This window comes from Simochromis diagramma, unplaced genomic scaffold (genome assembly GCF_900408965.1).
Source record: "Simochromis diagramma unplaced genomic scaffold, fSimDia1.1 OVJJ01000362.1, whole genome shotgun sequence".
NCBI lineage: Eukaryota > Metazoa > Chordata > Actinopteri > Cichliformes > Cichlidae > Simochromis > Simochromis diagramma.
In genome coordinates, this window is record NW_024386815.1 from 262,895 (window position 1) to 282,223 (window position 19,329).

The 19,329-nt window shown below is 38.9% G+C and overlaps 1 protein-coding gene across 3 annotated transcripts in view; it reads right to left on the bottom strand.

Moving 5' to 3' along the window:
* The window catches only part of hoga1 (4-hydroxy-2-oxoglutarate aldolase 1), a 62,288-nt gene extending 47,502 nt beyond the window's left edge, over positions 1-14,786 (bottom strand). For 2 of the 3 annotated variants that reach the window (XR_005695181.1, XM_040027162.1), the window contains exons 1-5: positions 14,213-14,704; positions 11,925-12,053; positions 10,424-10,551; positions 9,273-9,407; positions 217-313 (exon numbers count right to left, since the gene is read on the bottom strand). Coding sequence is in view for 2 of the 3 variants with exons in the window: in XM_040027162.1 (XP_039883096.1) it covers positions 217-313; positions 9,273-9,407; positions 10,424-10,551; positions 11,925-12,053; positions 14,213-14,426 (703 nt within the window). In the remaining variant the exon portion in view is untranslated. The other variant, XM_040027161.1, reaches the window with a different exon arrangement.
* Positions 14,787-19,329: the final 4,543 nt, after the last annotated feature.

Consider the following 19,329-nt stretch of genomic DNA (forward strand, 5'->3'; position numbering starts at 1 on the left):
GTGGCCTGAGATGTAGTCAAATCCTGCCAGAAAGCAGAGATGATCTTTTATCAGAAACAAATATTCAAAAATGATTATTATTATTAGTGTTTTTACACTTGTTCTTGTGGAAAAAGGAACCTAAAATCCACTTTTTTCCTATATTTTCACTTTAACAAGTAAATGGTGCCAGTGCATCTCTGTGAGGAACAGCAATCCTTGTATTAGATTTCTTACCCACACAATAGGCTGCCATTAAAAACCCAGCTGAGCCCGCTAAAACCTGGAAATCCTGCGCCTTGGTTTTATGGACAATCAGGCCGATCCGTGTGATCTGCAGAACAAGTTAAAAAAAATAAACAGAAGGGGAAGAGGAAGTAAAAATCAGAATGGTTTCATTGTTATCACTCCTCTTTTTGCATCAGGACTAATATCTGTTATAGTTTCTTAATCCCAGGGCAGGCTGTCACAAGAGACGACAAACCCAACATCTCACAGGGGTAAACAAATCGCTTGAATTGAGAGAAGCACAGTCTCTACACATGGTCGAGGTTTTTAGAGGAGGGGATCGCTGAAGATCCAAAACAGAAGGGGGAGGAGAAGGAGAGAGAGGGAAACAGACAAGTCCCAAGTGAGAATTAAAAAAGAGGAATCAACTTCAAAAGATGGGAAGCAGAAGGAGGCGGAGGATGGGAGAAGCTCATGAATAACTGATGAGCTCCCCATTTTGCTTCGCCTCTTTTAATTCTCTTTTGTCAATCCAGATATGAAGTGCAGAATCCAAACAACCTGAAGTGTTCAAAGGGAGCATTAGACAACTCTGTGGTTGCTCTGTGCATGAAGCTGAACGCTCCACAGGGAAAACCCACACCCTCCATCCATGTTACCAAGGAGCTTCTATTTTTAACCAGAGACTGTCAATCAGTTTCCCCATATTATTAATTTCAAACAAGAGGACTGCAGTTGATCAGTCAGTCAGGCAGGCTGCAGGAGCCCCTGCTGGCCTCCTGAAGGCTCGGGCACTCTGGCTATTTAGAGGCAGGTCCTCAATGGAAAAGCAAAATTGCTGCAAGGCTGCAGTCTGCCCTAAAACACAGTCATTTTCTTTTCTTTTCTTTTAACCCTTCTTATTATTGTCATTAGCCTATGATCTAACACGAGGGCATGGGGAGATTTAACCCTCTGCAGTATGAGCTGTACAGGTGGCTGGTCTGCTGGAGCTTTTGTTAAAGGTTCAGGTCTTACCTTATTAATGTCAGAAATCTCTATGCCTGTCACTTTGTTTGTTTTCCCCTAGCTTAACAACTGCTCATTGTTTATTCAGCTCGTTTTGCTGGGAATGTGGTGCAGAGCTCAATGTTGTTTGGGTTCATATCCATGAATCTGATTTAAAATAACAGAAAAAAGTCTCTTTAATATAGTCAAAATAGTCATGCTTTTTCTATATTTTATTTGATAGAAATATCAACATGTAGAGATTTTCAGACGTTCTTCTGAGGAAAAAAAAACTGTGTTCACAAGCTATTAGTCATGCCGACAGCATAAATGGCTTCTTTTAGCTGTTCAAAAGGGCAAATACTTTCACTTGCAAAATGTTTGAGAGTTTTCATGCACGCACTGCTTTCTTCAATGTTTCAATCTGCTTTGAATCTGGGCTTATGGAATCAGCCATTCCATAACCCTCAATTTACTTGCTTTGAGCCATTCCTTGGTGGTGTTTCTATTGTGCTCAGGATCATTATGTGGTTGAAAGAGTGACTTCTGGTTCGACTTCAACTTTCACACAGATAACTTCACATTTTAGTAAGCGTCTTTGACAGAATGCATAATATATGCTTAAATCAGTGGCTACAAGCTGGCACGAGTTTCTTCTCATCCTCATAAAATCTGTTCCTGTCGATTAAACAGTTCTATCTTTAACAGTCCATTCAAAGCATATTGCTTGAAAAAGCCTCAGATTAGCAGAGCTTTGCTCTGATGTTCTTTTTGGATAGCAAAGACTTTTTCTGGTATGCTTCACACGCAGGTCAAACTTGTGCAGTCTCTTTCTGATTGCAGATATATGAACTTTGACATCTCTTCCAGTCGTTGCCTGCAGACTCCGTAACACAATTTGAAGGTTTCTGGAGATTTTTTATTTTTGCATCAAACACTCTACTCTTGGGCTGACTTTGCCACTGATTTCATCTGAAAATTATGTCAATTGTAGATCATTTTATGCTTTATTTCAGATCATTCAGAAATCTTTTAGACCTGGGTCAGACTAAAAAATATCCATAGCCTTTTATTCTGAAGGCCTTCGAGCTCTCATAAGATCTGAACATGATGACAGAACAGCTTTCAATAACAAAGTCAAGATCATACATGTCAGATCTTTGAATGAAGCAGCTCACCCCATACCCTGTGCCGATTAACACTTGGCTCTTAATCTCGTACCTGTGATTCTCACTGAATGGATTTACAGGTGTTATAAAAGCGCCCTTACTTTTTCTGTTTTTTTATCAACATGGAAATGACTATGAAATATGAGGTCATATATTGTATATCAGCTTTATATGAAGACATTTTTTTTAAACACAATCAAATATGTTCTTGGTCAGTTATGTAAAAAAATCAAATAAACTAATGTACTAGGATGTACTTATGTACTTTATGTATAAAAATGTTTTCAATTTATTTTGATATATATATATTGCAAACATTGGGCTACTTTACAGCTCATTTTATAGCATTTTTTTGATTTAACCTTTTATTATAAAATTAATTATGTTTCTTCTTTATAATGGGTGTAAAAAAAAAACTATATATAGATATAGCCTATATATATATGTGTAGTTTTAATGTCAGAGAGCCTGACTGATATCTTTGATTACCTGGCATGGCAGATGCAAAAAGCTGCTTCATCAGAGGAAAGAGAAAAAGAAAGAAAATAGAGTAATAGGAGTTAGGACAGATCAAGGGTTAATCTGGTACAAGTACATACTCCAGGGGTGTCAAACTCAAATACACAGTGGGCCAAAATTCAAAACTGGAACAAAGTCGCGGGCTAACGTTAATATTTATTGAAATATATTTATTCCTCTAGATATAAGAATGAATCTTTTCTTGTGGACTCAAACACGTTTTGCTGAAAAACTGAATATGGAACAAGCAAAGCTTAATACTAAAAAATATATATATTAGCTGTATAATACCAGTAGGCCAGCTCTAATAGTAATTTGGTATGGCTTCGCGGGCCAAATGTAATTAGGCTGCGGGCCAGAGTTTGACACCTATGACATACTCAGTGAAGAGATCTTTAGGCTTAAAGGGGCTTCAAAACAGAAAGCTAGCTTTATGTTTACTCCATCAGTAAGACTTATCTGCTTGTTAACCAACTTAGGATCATCATACAGCCACAGCATACCACAGGAATACATCTCTTAGGTTCTTTCAATTTTGCATTGGTTTATAAAATAGAAATTCAATTCAATTCAATTTTTTTTTTTATACAGCACTAAATCACAACAACAGCCACCTCAAGGCACTTTATATCGTATGGTAGACCCCCGTATCAAATGACCCCCTATGAGCAAGCACTTTGGCGACAGTGGGAAGGAAAAACTCCCTTTTAACAGGAAGAAACCTCAGGCAGAACAAGGCTCAGGGAGGGGCGGGGCCATCTGCTGGGACCAGTTGGGGTGAGAGAAAATACTGCTAGCATTAGCCATGTTGCTAGCCATTGATAGGTACTTGTCAAAGCCTGAAAATAATTTGTGGTCTAACAAAATAAAGAAGAAACAGCCACAATCAAATACTGATGTCTAAATTTTGTTTCCAAAAGAAAAAGGAGAGTATAAAAGTTAAGCACACCAAGTGATGCGCCCATGTGCAGCAAGAAGGATGTAGAATGAATAGAAAATACTGAAAATACTCATGTAAACGGAGAACACAATCATGGATACAGTGGAACCCCAACTTACGAAATTAATTCGTTCCCGATGGTCTTTCGTAAGTTGAAAATTTTCGTAAGCTGAAGCACCCATCGTGCCTTTTGAGTGAACGATAGGCTATAGGCTAATTTCGAACTGCAACAACAATACGTCGTTCAAGTGGAACAGCAAAGCGCAAGTACGAAAGCCAAGGGGGTTGACACATGATTCGGAAGGCATTGTGGGCATTGTAGGCATTCTGGGCTCAGCCAATCAGAGCCAGCGGATTTCGTTACACGGGCATTTTGCCGTAACACGGGCAGAAATATTGTCGTTAAGTCCCTTCGTAACTTGAATTTTTCGTTAAATGGGGTTCCACTGTACTTCTTTCAAACCCCGTCTTTGTAAAATAAGGACTGTAAGAACGTAATATGTACAGAAAGATTAAGGCATCGAAAGATTGAATTTTAATAATACCTATAGGTGGTAAACATAGCTATGTGTTCTGTGTCCATCGTTACAACGTAGATTTGCCACTAAAGCACAATTCATGTCAAGTTGAAGTTATCGCTTATCTGCGTCAGTTATATACATTTAAACAAAGAAGAGCTTTTTTTAAAATTTACATTTTTACTCTTTTTTTTTTTCCTTTCTTTAACGGTATCAGATTCATCTCAAGCTAAGAAGCTACTTCCTATCCCGAAGTGCACCCCCTTTGATGTATCAGCGATCACATGGTCACAAGGACTCAAGCAACTTTGATTGAATTTTAAAGTAGAAACTTTGTGACTATCATCAGCTTTAAAGTTAAAGCTGTTGACGGTTCTATCTTAAATGTATTAAAAAAAACCATTAAACCCTCATCACATCCAGTTGTTACTTTTCTGACAGTACATAGTTTGAATTTCAGTGACAGCATGGCAAGATTCCATTTCAATCCATTAAACGTTTTTATAACTACAGATGAAAAGATTTGTTACGTCTCATTATGTCTTATTTGAGTGTCCATGGCTTCTTAAGACGTGACTTTAATTGCCTCCAACTCTCTCTTACTGGGATAAATAATAATATTGTTGTTTTAATTACTCCACTTAGAGGAGATAATTGTTTGGACTGCGCAGACAGGTTTGTCGTGCCAAGATAGCAATGACATCATACTGCTCAGTAGATTCACACATTTTGCGTGCGCACGAGACACACAGACTTTTAGTATAACACCCACTGTGTAGGCAGAAGGAATCAGATTAAAGAAGATGAAGTAAGATGAAATGAAACCTTAATAATGCCAGTGAGGGGATATGTGAAAGCAGTAAATAACTTAAGTACATGACAAGAATAACAGAAACCCTTCGAATGAGTCGAGTGCCTTTTCAAACATTTAAATCAGATTTCAGATTGGCAATCAGGAAAGACTGTGAAGTGTCTTAAGCAGGATTGAAATGGGCACTGTGACTGAACAAACAAGCTACTAAACTACTAGATGTACTCAAACCTCGGGTTTTACCTTCAACATATTGTATTTATTTTGTTCCATCCTTCTCAGATCTGCTGTCAGTCATCAGCATCACTACATCTGCTTGAAAATGCAATTGCTGCAATCAAGCTGCTTCTAAAATAGAACTGAAAGAAAGTAATTAAAGAGCAATGATTTGATTCACTAACGACATCTCCAGGCCAAGTCTAAGAGCGCCTTTGAAGTAATACTTCACTCTAAAGGTTTGTTTGTGTTACAAAACACTTACTGCCAGTACGTTTATGTAGAAATCTTGGATACTTGTGCTTCATTTACTTAGTTTACACAGTTTCGAGTTTCTGCTACTTACACTAGCATACACTATTGTTATAACAAATATGTATGACTGCTTTCTTCCATTTGTGCAATATCTCTGAAATTCTGTCTATCCTGTCTCAGAGTGACACTGAAAAACTAGTTCATGCATTTATTACTTCTCAATCCTCATGTGAATGCTGTGGTAAAATCCTGCTTTTTCCAACTGAGGCAACTGTCAAAGGTCAAGTCTCTTCTAGCCAAACTCAACCTTGAAACATTAATACATGAGTTTATAACTTCTCGTCTCGATTACTATCATGCACCTTTCATCGTAATCAGCTGGTGCAAAAAACATCACTACTAAATTTTTATCTGGCACAAGCAAGTGAGAGCACATCACTCCAGTTTTAGCGTCCCTTCACTAGATTCCAATTCGTTTATGAATTCATTTTAAAATCCTTTTATTTGTCTTTAAGTCTCTTAATGGTTGTGCCCCATTAGATCTGTCCGAGCTGGAGCACCTTTACGTCCCGCCTCGTTCTCTCAGGTCAGCAGACCAGATGCTTTTGCTTATTCCAAAGACGGAACGTAAACTCAGAGGTGACAGGGTTTTTGCAGTTGTGGCTCCAAAATTGTGGAATGATTTTCCACTGCATGTGAAGCATGCTCCTTCGCTCACTGTTTTTGAAATCTCATTTAAATACACACTTCTACTCCCTGGCCTTTGACCCAGTCTGAGATGTCTATGTTACATTTATGTACTTGTTTCTTGTTTAACTTCAACAGCTCTTTTGTTTTTCTATATCTTTTACCTTCTGTCATGTGTTTGTCTTTTATATTTTGTGTTATTGTACAGCACATTGGTCAGCCCTGTTATTGTTTTAAAAGTGCCTTATAAATAAAGTATGGTACTGAACTGTACCCTGAACCACTCTGTAGTTATCCTGCTATAGGCTCAGACTGCTGGGATTATACCCTGAGCACCTCTCCTCCCCTCTCCTCTATTTACTCCCCATGTGTAAATGTGCCACTACTGCATGCCATCAACTTATGTGTACTTTCTCCTCTAGTTTGCACCATTTGCAAAGTTAATTGTTTTTGTGAAGTGGTGCTATATAAATAAAAGGGATCTAACTGAACAATTTCTGTTATATTTCAAAGCAAAATATTGTATATTTCACTCAGCTACATGATGTATGTGTTTTGCTGTGATGAGTGCATTCCTGTTAATCTTGTTTATACCCACGAGGACAGTGTCGCACACACACACACACACACACACACACACACACACACACACACACACACACGTGACACAATAAACATTCTTGCCAACGGTTTCACAGTTATCTTCTAATCTGCAGGTGGTCACTACATCAAATGATACACAGCAATGTGGGAAGAGAAGACTGCAGGGAAATAAAGCTGTAATAAAAAGATGTAAACTGTTTGGGGGTTTGGATACTTCTTCTTTGCTTGGCTGAGTGTCAATGAATAGAAATAGCATAATTTTGATTTTCTATAAAAAAAAATGCAATGAGGTTCCTTTAAGCTGGTCGCTTTAGTTACCATTTAGTTTGCAGGTTAAAATTTTTGATGTGAAACATACCATAAAGTCGGTATGATGCATTGGCATGGCTCATATTAGCCGCCTGCCAAGCTAGTATCAGCTAATATCAGTATAAATCTTTTAAATGCCTCATGCATTTAAACTGAAAAACTAAAGAGCAGACATGGGAAACACACTTTCAGAGATACCGATACTGCATATTTTGCCCACAAGAGGGCACTCTGCAACATTCTTGTTAGCTAGACACGTGTTTGAAAACATAACAAACATAACAGTCAGCTGAGGTTAGCAGAATCAAGCAAAGCATTAAATAACTAAACATAAATTTTCTTATACATTTGTTTAACTTTTATGCGACTGAAAGAAAAAGGAGTACTGGACATTATATCAGAATATGAGATTTTTAAATAGGCAAATGTCAGGCAGTGATGTTAGAAATGCTTTATCAGTCAGGCTCTAACCAACCCTGGTTTTCATTCACAGATTTGTGATATACACACTTCACACCTGTTAGTTTATGCAGCTTAATAATTCAATAGTTTCAGTCATTTTTCATTTTCAAGGAACAACCAAGAGACCTCTGTGTATTTCACTTTATATCAAACTAATTTGTCAGATGTAGCTTCTGAAAACTGACTTATGACACTTACTGTGGCTTTTTAGACATATATACTTTTTATTTAAAAATTTATTTATAGCAGCATCTCATCTTGGATGTTGACTTGACCTTTTTCAATGCAGCTACGACGTAAATGTTGCAATTTACTTGCAGGCGTCTTATGCAATGATAAAGTTAGATTGCAAACAACTTAACGTTTAGGTGGGTAAAAATGTTTCAGCCAGATATTGTCCTGCATACGTTTTAAGGTAGGTAATGACAGAATTATATACGGGCAATTTTAGACCCATCAGAGATGATTGTGCAGTGACTCAAATTTCCATTATAAATCCCTCCACATCAGTCAAGTGGACACACCTTTTAAGGGGGGGTTGGGAGAAACTGTCCCCTCCCTGTAAACCCTGGTCAAATTCTCTTTGAACACAAAATACAGAGGTTTAATGAGCTGAAACAATCTGTGCCAAATAACAAGAGCTGGCTCATGCCAGCAAATGTGTTTGTCTCTCAAGTTCTAAAAAATCTTTCTCCAACTTGTCTGCTTCCCTGAATCTGACCCATCACCCCTTGTTTTCTGTGTTTGTCCTCATCACGCCTACAACTGAGCAGGGCTGCTCTGTACTTGAACTACACCCACACTCCAGTCTCCCAGCGAGTGGACAAACATGTTATTTCCCAAATCAGAAATCCATTTGCAACTTCTTGCAAACACTTCCCACACAGACAAAACGGTATTAAGAGCTCGACAAGAGCAAACTGTCCTTTTTTTTTCCCAGACGCGTAACCCTGCAATCAACCCTGCGGGATAAAACTACACACGCTTTAGTTTTAGGTTCTTCAGGAGTCTCCACTCTTTTCTCTTCTCTTTGCAGCAGTTAGATTACTGAAAAACAACAGGAACACCGTGCGCTGTCTGATTGCATAGTTGCACAAAAGGCAAACTTTTTTCCGCTTTGTTTGATTTTTCTGTCCAGATAAAATGCAGAGGACGGAAAAGAAAAACAAAAGTCAGATTAGTGCTGGTGAGGTCACTGGGGTTTAGGTGGTGTGGCTTACATCCTTTTCGACTGGAAATCACGACGCTAGTTCTTGAAAGAAGCTTTTCTCCTCGCCAGTTTCACTCACTTTCCTGGCCAGGTAAAACGTGGCCTGGCTAAATCAATTTTATTCCCGACTTTTCAGAATCTCATCTCATGAGATGTTGTCTGGTTCCGTCAGTTTATTATCAAGTATAATCTTGTAAAAGGAATTCAAATCAAATTACATGGAGATCTGTGGCTCTGCTAGATCAAGCAGCGTTGGAGTGGCTGCTTGATATACGCAGAGATACTGTTTCACTTGCATTGCGCTGATCGATTTCTTCATGACTCACAGACTACATTGAGAGAAAAAAAGAAGAAAAGCTTAAGTTTAAGTGTTTCTTACATCTCCCCCACTGTCTTTAACACCTAGGATGTTTGGGTGCTGAGAAAGCTCCACCACAGCGTCCAGTGGCAGCTCCAGCCCCGTGTTTGCCGGCACGCTGTAGAGAACCACCGGCACCGGACTGCTGTCCGCCAGCTGCAATAGAGAAAAAACAGAGGTGAGACCTCAAATAAAACACCTGTTGAAGGTTCCCAAACTTTCCCTGTCTTTTCTTCATTTACAGTGACTCGGATCAGGCTCAGACTATAAGAAGACAATTCCTGGTGGCCTGGCCGGCTGACATTCAACTATGTGCAACTATTAAAACTGCGATGGGCAAATAATGATCGCGAATCGTGGAAGCAACAGTGAGCAGGTACTGCAGTCAGAACTGCAGACCATCAACACACATAATCAATTAAACATTGTCTGGAGTGCAGTGTTGATCCAGCTTCTGCCATGTTTGCATGCATGGAAAGATTCCTGAAAATGAAAACAGCTGGCTCTAATTATTCTATGATAATCAGCACAGGTCCGATCACAAGTCTGAGGGTGAAAAACAAAGACACTTTATTCCTTGTTATCAAACTCCAGTTGGACTAGCAGCAAAATGAAAGAACACTCACACTAAAACTTCCTCCCACGTGGTGCTCATTTAATCTTCTTCTTTCATTATCTTCTAAAAACACTTTTTGTACTCGTAAATCTAACTGACGTCGAGCTCAGCAAAGCGTAGATAATATATATATATATGTATATATAATGCAATATTTAAACCCAAAGGGCCGTACTGCTTTGTTGTAATAAACAGACATGCTTTACTTGAGAAGTGGAGAAATATTATTCTAATAGATTTTTTTAAACACAGAAGCTCCTCATAGAGAATTCTTAGAGTAACTCTTCAATGGAAATCTGCATCATTTTCAGAATTAATAAGCACACACATTTATATAGTTGTTTTGACACACATGATCACACGGAAATATAATGAATTTTTGTTTTTGTATTCATCTCTGTTGCATCTTTTACCCTCCTCTGAGAGTGCTGCGGCACCTCGCTTTGGGAAGCACTGATTGTTCATCCTTTTTTTTTTTTTTTTTTTTTAAAAAACACCAAATCAAGGCCTAACCCCAAATTTGCGTGGCACTCTGTTTTCGTGTGTTTGCGCTGACCTTTGTGAAGTGATGGATCAGTGCCCGGCTGTCCATCTTCCCCTTGTAGAAGCAGGGTGTTACCACAAGCACAGCGTCGGCTCCGGCTGCTGCCATCTTCTGCGTGAGCTGGATCGTGGCTCTGGTGGCTGAACAGGAAAAGGAGGAAAGGAAACAACTTCAACACAGACTTTCATTTTTGACTAATTTAATCAAGCAGAATCGCTAGATTCATGAACCTCCTCTGTGCTCTGCAATAGTTATATTTACATTATATTACCCCACCCCTCAGTCCACAGAATAATTGTCTGGCACGAAACTGGTCCATGACACAAAAAGCTTGGGGAGCACAGGAATAACCCGTTTTGTCTTTGCTTGCAGTATTTTATAGAAGCTTGACTGGGACAGTACATGTAGTAAATGTGCCTGCAGAGTGTAACTGTAACATCTGATGTAAACACTGATTAGCTACAGCTGACAAACCACCTGCCAAATATCGTTTAGTTTACTCCTCTTGGCACCAAACCAGTGAAGGTATGAACGTGAGATCTCTGAGGATGTCCTGAGGCACTTGGATCCTGCGCATGCTTTGGGTCCTGTGGGTTGCAGGGTTCCTTGAGTCACTCCTGAGCAAACTGTCCCAGCCCATCGTACAGTAACCCCAGCTTTAATGTTGTTATGTTTGTATGTTACATTGTTTAATGTTGTGGCTGATCATATGTGAAGTAAGTGATGTGAAAAAGAAACCAGGAGGTTTTTACACAAGCGGTGAACGTAGGAAGGCTATGGAAGTAGAAGTTAATGCAGACTCTCGTCTCTCTGAGTGTTTATTATACGTTACAGAATGAACAGCCTATCAAACTGTTACAGACTCCATTTGACTCCAATTATCAGTCCATCAAGACCGGTGACACTGCTGCCTCTATAATAAGCTTCGAATCGCAGTCATTAAAATCCAGAATGGAAAACATAATGAGTCAATTTAAACTTTTAGCACTCGTCGTACAAAACTCTGTATTATTCACAAAATATTTCACTTGTACCGTTTTTTCTCCCTGAACGTGCGCAGATCAGAATGAAATTACACTCGATTAACAAAAAAAAATTTCAAAATGTTTTTTTTATCATTTTGTGCCTTTCACAAAGAGCGTTTTCTGCAAAAATAATTAACTCTGTTCACTTAGGAGAGGTCAGAGTTTAACTAGTTTAACAATTTTTTAAATGTTTTCCATTATAAATGCTACAATTTTCCATTTGAGTGGTCGCGATGCATTTGAGGGGCTTTGTTCACCGTATAAGCAAAGTTTGGAGAAGATAACCACACAGTGTGATCATTCTCTGTAATGAGCTTCAGTTCAGTGTCACTAATTGTTTTCTAAAAATGAAACTTCTTTTAACTGAATTGTGAATTATTTTAACAAAACATGAAGCTGGCTAATTATTGTGTTTACTTAATATTGTTTATCCCTGAACCCTCCACTGTAAAGTTAAAGCCTGAGCTCAAAGGAGCTGAGAGACTTACATTCACAGCCTGATCCGGCTATCAGCAGCCTTCCCGCCGGCAGTGATTGTTTGACCGTCCTCACCACCTCCACCCGCTCCTCCAACGTCAGATAAGGATACTCACCATTGGAGCCCTGAACCACCAGGCCTGTAACAAGAAAACACATGATTTTTTATACTTGAGGTGTTTTTTGGGGGAAGGGGTTAGCTCTGTAATGAAGCTTATATGATCTCAAAATGTATCAGCCATTTCTAGATGACCCACAGCTCCCTAAAAAACCCTAAAAATGTCAGACTTTTAACTGTTTTTGTCAGATTTTACACCCTTCTCATTTACAAAGACATTTGAAATCCTGCATACTTCAACAAAGTAAAAAAATAAACTGTTGTTAATATTCCTTTAAATAACAGAAAAGTTCCTCTTTTCTCCTAAGTTCACTAATCCACACAGAACTGTGTCTATAAAACAGTTTCAGAATTATGTTCCCTGATGTAAAACTGGGACAATTTTGAGTACCTCGTCATCTCCAAACATATTATTATAAAAACACTTCGGGGATGTTGAGAAATGTCTGGGACAACACTGAAAATGAATACTCGACCCCGTGATCTCTGGGGCCTCAGGCGGCACTGCATTAAAAACATTCTGTCATAGAAGTCACTGCACGGGCCCAGGAACACTTCCAGAAATCACGCGTGCACAGTTTGCTGTTCCATCCACAAATGGAGATTAAAGCTCAATCACGCAAAGAAGAACCCACATGTGAGCATGATCCAGAAACACAGCCGTATTCTCTCTGAGTCAGAGCTCATTTAAAAAGGACTGAGGCAAGGTTGAAACAACAAAGTATTCGGTGGTCACACGAATCAAAATTCTTTTTGGAAAACACGGATGCCACATCCTCTGCACTAAAGAGAGCGGGACCATGAGGCTTATTATCTGTGCTCAGTTCAAAAGCCTGAATCTCTGAAGGTTTGGGAATGCATCAGCGCTTATAGAATTCACAGCTTGCACTTCTGAAAAGACGCCATCCCTGCTGAAAGGCATGTACAGGTTTTAGAGCAACACATGCTCCCATCCACATGAAGAAGGCCTTGCATATTTCAGCAATACAATGCTAAACAGCATACTGCAGCACCACAGCACGGCTGGGTGCTGACGTGCCCTGCCTGCAGTCCACACTTTCCACCAATTGAAAACATTTGGCATATCATGAAATGAAAAATATGACAAAAAAGACCCCAGATTGTGGTTCTGCCACAATCTTCTATCAGCCAAGAATGTGACAACATTCACCTGCAAAATTTGAGCAGCTGCTCTCCTCAGCTGGCCGACATCTACAGACGGTAGTTAAAAGCAGAGTGGATGCTACGCAGCGGTAAACAGGGCCACGTGCCCACTTTTTTTAGATGTGTTGCTGCCATCAAATTCAAGATAAGTTCATATTTTTCTTAAACTGGTGTATTTTCTCAGTTTAAACACTTTGTTTTCTGTGTTGTATGTGAATAAAATATACGTTTATTTATTTTATTAAGAAAATCATCCAGCTATTATTTACATTTTACAAACTATTCCAACTTTTTTCTGGAATTAGGGTTGTATCCTCTCTTTCCTCTGTGCCTACATTAGAGCGAGCAGCCTCTTCTCTTACTGCCCAAGTAATAACTGACATGTAGGGCAGATAGAGGAGCTCTCGGCTTCTGTCTGTCAGACATAATATCAGTATTATATTATATATTATATTATATTATATTATATTATATTATATTATATTATATTATATTATATAAAAACATAATAACAGTATTATGTGTAAGTTTGCTGTTTGCCAATTTCATTATAATTAATTATCATTTAATTATTGATCAAATAAATGTTCTGGTCAATGAAGAATAGTCATGTAGAACGATCATTTAGTGAACAACAGTAACATGTTGTGGAAGCAGAAGTGCAAATATTTCCTGCTGTGGACGGAAAGTAAAACTCAGGAGCAGGCAGCGAGCACCAGGGGGCGACAAATCCAAATCAGGCCCTGCCGTTACTTTACGTTTTTGCCTCAGTGCTGAACTTTGTCCTGTGTGTCTCGTCCCTAAGCAAATACAGACATTATCCATGGATGTCAGACTGCGGCGCACGCAGCAGTGCAAACAGCATGCTGCTGGCGTTTTACGCTCCAAGCTCAACTATGGCTTCATAATGTTCTGAGCTGTGTAAATAAAATTCGACCTTATGCGCATCAATGACCTCTTTGTTATTCACACAAGTGTTTTTTGATAACTTTGACTTTTGCGTGCCTCGGGCCTGACCTTTAAATGGGATCTTGGCGTATTTCTGCAGGTTTTCCTCCAGTTTCTGATAGTCTACGTCCTCCTTGGCGGTGAACGGGGTGGCAATAGGCGGATAAATCCCGCTGAGGTCCAGCCTGGCAGCTGCTGTGTGGCTCTGGGTTCGTTTCCATGCTCTGTGGTGAGCTACCCTGCACAGGTAGTTCAGACTTCTCCAAGCCCGGACGCACTGCATTGTAATTCGGACACAGAGTGACTGGGGTGCTCGCTGGCGGTGTGCTGGGACTCTGTGCAGCTGCTGCAACCGAGAACAGTTAATCACTAACCTGCTTCTTCAAATATTGACCACAAATAAGTAATTTCTAAATCCCCAATCTCAACCCTAAACACCTCTATCTCACAACAGTGGGACACCTAAATTGCATAAAACGGTTTTGTGATAATTTTACAACAACGTCCACATGACTGAAACTATTAACTACTTTAGAATCAGTTTTAAAAGAACGGTAACACGATTTACATGGACTCTCGCGGAAGTTCACTGATCCACAGCTCAGCCCAGGATCAAAAAGGGATCATCAACCACAAGCAAGTTTTGAAATAAACGCAAAAGGGTAATTATGACCGATCATGTTGTGGCCAAGAAAATAAATAAACAAATAAATTAAAGTAAATTAAAAATAATAATAATACTAGTCTTTTAAACTCTTATTTCAATATTTCTTGTGGAAGGCTGAGACAGTTGTGGCCTGTGTAATCCCTTTAGTATGATGCATAAGAGGGAAAACATAAACATGCTTACAGAAAGATGCTTATTTGATACTTTTACCGAAACTGGGATTTAGATGTTTTTGTCAAACATTAACTGGTTAAAACTGACAATCGTTTAATAACCATAAATGAACAAAAAAGCACAATATACTCAAATCCAGTTTCTCCTCTCTCCAAAATCACTGCTTGATGTATTAATTAAGCAATCATAAAAATAAGCACATCTCGACTGAGGTCATTATAGTTCACTAAAACTAAATTCAAAACTAAAACTGGAAGTGGAAAAAACACGTTAGTTAATTACAATAAAAAAATCATTTAAAAAAACTCCTAAAAACAATTAAAAGGAAAACTAACTAAAATAAAATCAAAATACAAAGGAAATATTTTTCGTTGCAATCTGTCAGTTACATTTGGTTTATTTTAATTAGAACTTGCCTCAATAGGCTTTGGTGGACGTGCTTATTGAGTCTCTACGAGACTCTGTGAGTCAGCTGCCTTCAGAAAGTTTTTTGTTTTTATTGTAATACCTGTACTGATTTTCACAATTATTGCCACCGATGTATGTAATAAAAAACGAACTACAATGAAAATGAAACACATGAAAACATAAAGGGAAATCTACTCTGGAAACTAACTGAAACTAAACAGAATTAAAAACAAAAGGTCAAAATGAAATAATAAAGAGAAGCGGAAAATACAAAACTGTAATAAGACTGATCCTGACATTCGCTCTTCTATTGTTGAACATTTCCAGTCAGCAAACGTCACACAACAGACAAATAAGAAGTAACAAGAGGAACCATTGGGACATGTTTAAGGACTGTATATTAATCGCTATAGCAAAGCTTATATGAGATGCCACTCAAAGTGATCTGATTCAGCTTTGAGCGACACAGATCCGACACGTTACTGCCTGTGCTGGTGGATGTGACGAATACCCCCAGATTCTGATAGCCTTTACACTTCTGCCACCTTGTGGAAAAAACAACTTATTACGTTCAATTTACAAAATTGACCAAATCATAACATTCTCTGCGGTTCTTTCCATTAATTACCTTTGATTTATACCAGATGGTATAAACATGCTGTCTAGATGCTCCCAGTTAACTGAAACTACAGAGTGAATCTTGGAGTGGACAAAAAGGACCCCCTTTAAAATGAAAAAGAAAGAAAAAATGAAGCCAAAATGCAGTGTGAGAAAATCTGTGTAAGCCCTTACTGCTTCCATGGAAAGAAGGAGAATAAGTATCAGCCAGGTGCAGAAGGTTCATTCAGCTATGTGTTAACATGATGTCTGGGAGGAAAGACATTAGCAATGATTAGACAACCAGTTGTTTCCGCCATTCAATCTCAGAAGGTCATCCAACCAATTTGAAGTCCATCATTCTATAGTGAGAGAGGTTATTCAAACACTAAAAACAGGATGGGATGTGCCTGCAAACTGACCCCAGTGTCAGACCATGCAGTGGTCAGAGAAATTACAACAACAACAAAATAGCTGCATTATTTACTCTGTATTTCTCAGTTATCATGTTTAATATTAAAGTTCATGACATTACAGGTAAAGAGACTGAATTAGTTTGGCTTGTTTGAAAGAGAGGTCTTGTCTCTCTAAATAGAACATCACTCAGTTTAGGTTTGAACAAACCACTAGACTAGTGGAACAATGTCCTTTTGGACCACTGAGACTAAAATAGAGATTTTTCACTGTAAGGCACAAACACACAACATATCTACAGTCAAGCACAATGGAGGAAGGTTGATGATTTGGCTTGTTTTGAAGCCACAGGACGTGGGGACCTTGCAGTCACTGAGTTGACTATGAACTCCTCCTTATGTCAAAGTATTCTAGAGTCATATGTGAGGCCATCTGTCCAACTGTCATGGCTCTGCGTCTCTGACTCAGGGTTTATGTTATGGACTGTTTTTATCAGGTGGGATTATATTCTAAATTGGGTTATACTGTTAGGATGCCTGGGTCGTTGACCCAGGGGTTTTGAGTTTATTATATTATTTATACTTTCTAGTTTTTGGTTTCTTTGAGTTCTGTCTTATGGTTTATGTCTCTGTCTTCTTTAGTTGCTCTGTCTCCCCTATCACCTGTATCCCCTTGTCTAGTTCGCGTCTCTGTGTATCCTTAGTTCCTATATCCCCGTGTTCAGTCAGTGTTTGTGTCTGCCCTGGTCCCACATCTCTGTTCCCTCTGTAGTGCCTGCATGTGAGTCTGTGTTATGTGTTTCCTGTTTTACTTTGAAGGTCTCTGTCTTATCTCAGTGTGTTCAGGTTACGCTTCTTTGGTCTCGTCAGTTCTGATTTGTCCCAGCTGTGTTTCCCTCCTGTTACCCATTCCCTGATTGCTCCTTCTGTGTATTTAAGCCCTGTGTTTCTCTGTGTCCGTGTCGTGATCTACAGTTTACCTTGCTGTGTGTTCTGTCATTCCTCCAGTTTAAGTTTATTTTGAGGTTTTTCAGTTATGTTATATTTTGAGTATCACATTAAAGCCATTTTGAGTTCACGACTGTCTCCGGAGTCTGCACCTTGGGTCCTATTCCTGTCTGCACACAGCCACACCTAACATATACTCTCTGAGTGGTTTATGTTTGGTTTTCTTGTACTTTTGTGTTCTCGTTTGATCATTTAGTTTCTGTTAGCTTCTTAGTTGTTCGTTCATCATGTTTAGTGTGTTTCTGTTTGCCTTCAACCTCACGTGTCCATTCATCTGTTTCCCTGTCATGTCTCTTGTTTCCTGTTTTATTTTGATAGTCATTTGTCCTGTATTCAGGGTATTCAGTTTTGCATCCTCTCTGTCTTGTTATGTCTAATTAGTCCCCGCCTGTTTCCCATCCCCTGCTTGTCCTGCTTGTGTATTTAAGTCTTCAGTCTTCGTCTGTTTGTTCTTTTGTTTGTTTGTTCTTATGTTTGCGTACTTCGTTGTTAGTTTGTTTTTCCAAATAAAGCTGCTGCTTTCAGTCAAGTTTTTGTCTTGGAGTCCTGTGTTTGGATCCAACCCCTGCCTGCCACACGGCTCAACATGACACCAAAAGCTAAGGCCCGGTCTACAACAGGACAATGATCTCAAGCACAGCAGCAAATCTACAACAGAACAGGCAAAAAAAGGAACGAATCAAGCTGTTGCAATGGACCAGTCAAAGTCCAAACCTCGAGTGGGCCTTAGTTCCCCCACAGTAATGTGACAGACTAATAAAGTCTGATTACTTTTGGTATTTTTTTTTTTTGTCATCTATTGTTTTTATTTCCATGTAGAAACTAAAATTATTAAATAATAAGCAATAATAGCAGTGTTTCAAAATCGGCCCACGCTGAAAGCTGTTGAACCAACTTTTGTTAGCACCTTTTAGCCGGTGAGGTCTGTCATCATCACTGCTGATCATTACTCTAACGCTCACCCAAAACAAACAACCTAAAAAGTTTGTTTGTTTTGTAATAGACTAAACACTGAAACTTGGGTGTGTTGTTGTTCTTTTGCTGTGATGTTCTGTTTTGTTGTTTGATCCCATTATTTTCACTGACAATTATTATTTTCAGGTGATTCTACAGCACGCAGTGATGGTGCAGACAATGGGCTTGTTTTAAGGCAGGAGTTTAGGGAGTAATCTTTATTATTTCAGGAATCAGGGAACTAGCTAACACAGAGTCAAGGTGCATGATATGGGCTTCTGCTTGCTCAACAGTCCTGAGTATTCTTTATATCTTTCATTTCATTACAGAAGGTTCAATATTGTCTTGCTGAAATATATAAGGCCTCACCTGCAAATGACATCATCCGGATTGGAGAAAATGTTGCTCTACAACTTGTTTAAGTCTTTTAGCATTCATCTCCAGGTGTGCAAGCTGTGAATTCCAGCCATTTCCAGACATGAATGCATTCCCATAGTATCAGAGATGGTCCCTCTCTGCTTGCAGAGTATCCATGTTTTCCAAACAAAAGGAATTTCAAATTTCAACGTGTCAGACCACAGAACAGTTTTACAATTTAGCTCAGTCTTTTTGGAATCACTGGGTTTCTGGGTTTCTGAATCATGTCCACATATGGCTTCTTGGAGCTTTAGGCTGCATTTGTGAATAGCACAACGAACTGTGTCCACAGAGAGTCATTTCTGGATATTTTCCTGATGCAGTGACTTCCATGACAGAACCATGTCCATTTTTAAAGCAGTGCTGTCTTATGACCCAAAGATCACAGCCAATGAATACTGATTTCAGTCTTTTCCTTTGCACAGAGATCTCTTGAGATTTCTCTGAATCTTCTGGTAATATGAGATATTCAAAGTGTTTGCAGTTTTACACATTTTTACATGAATATTGTTTTTGAATTGTTCCACAATTTGTTAATGTGTTTTTTC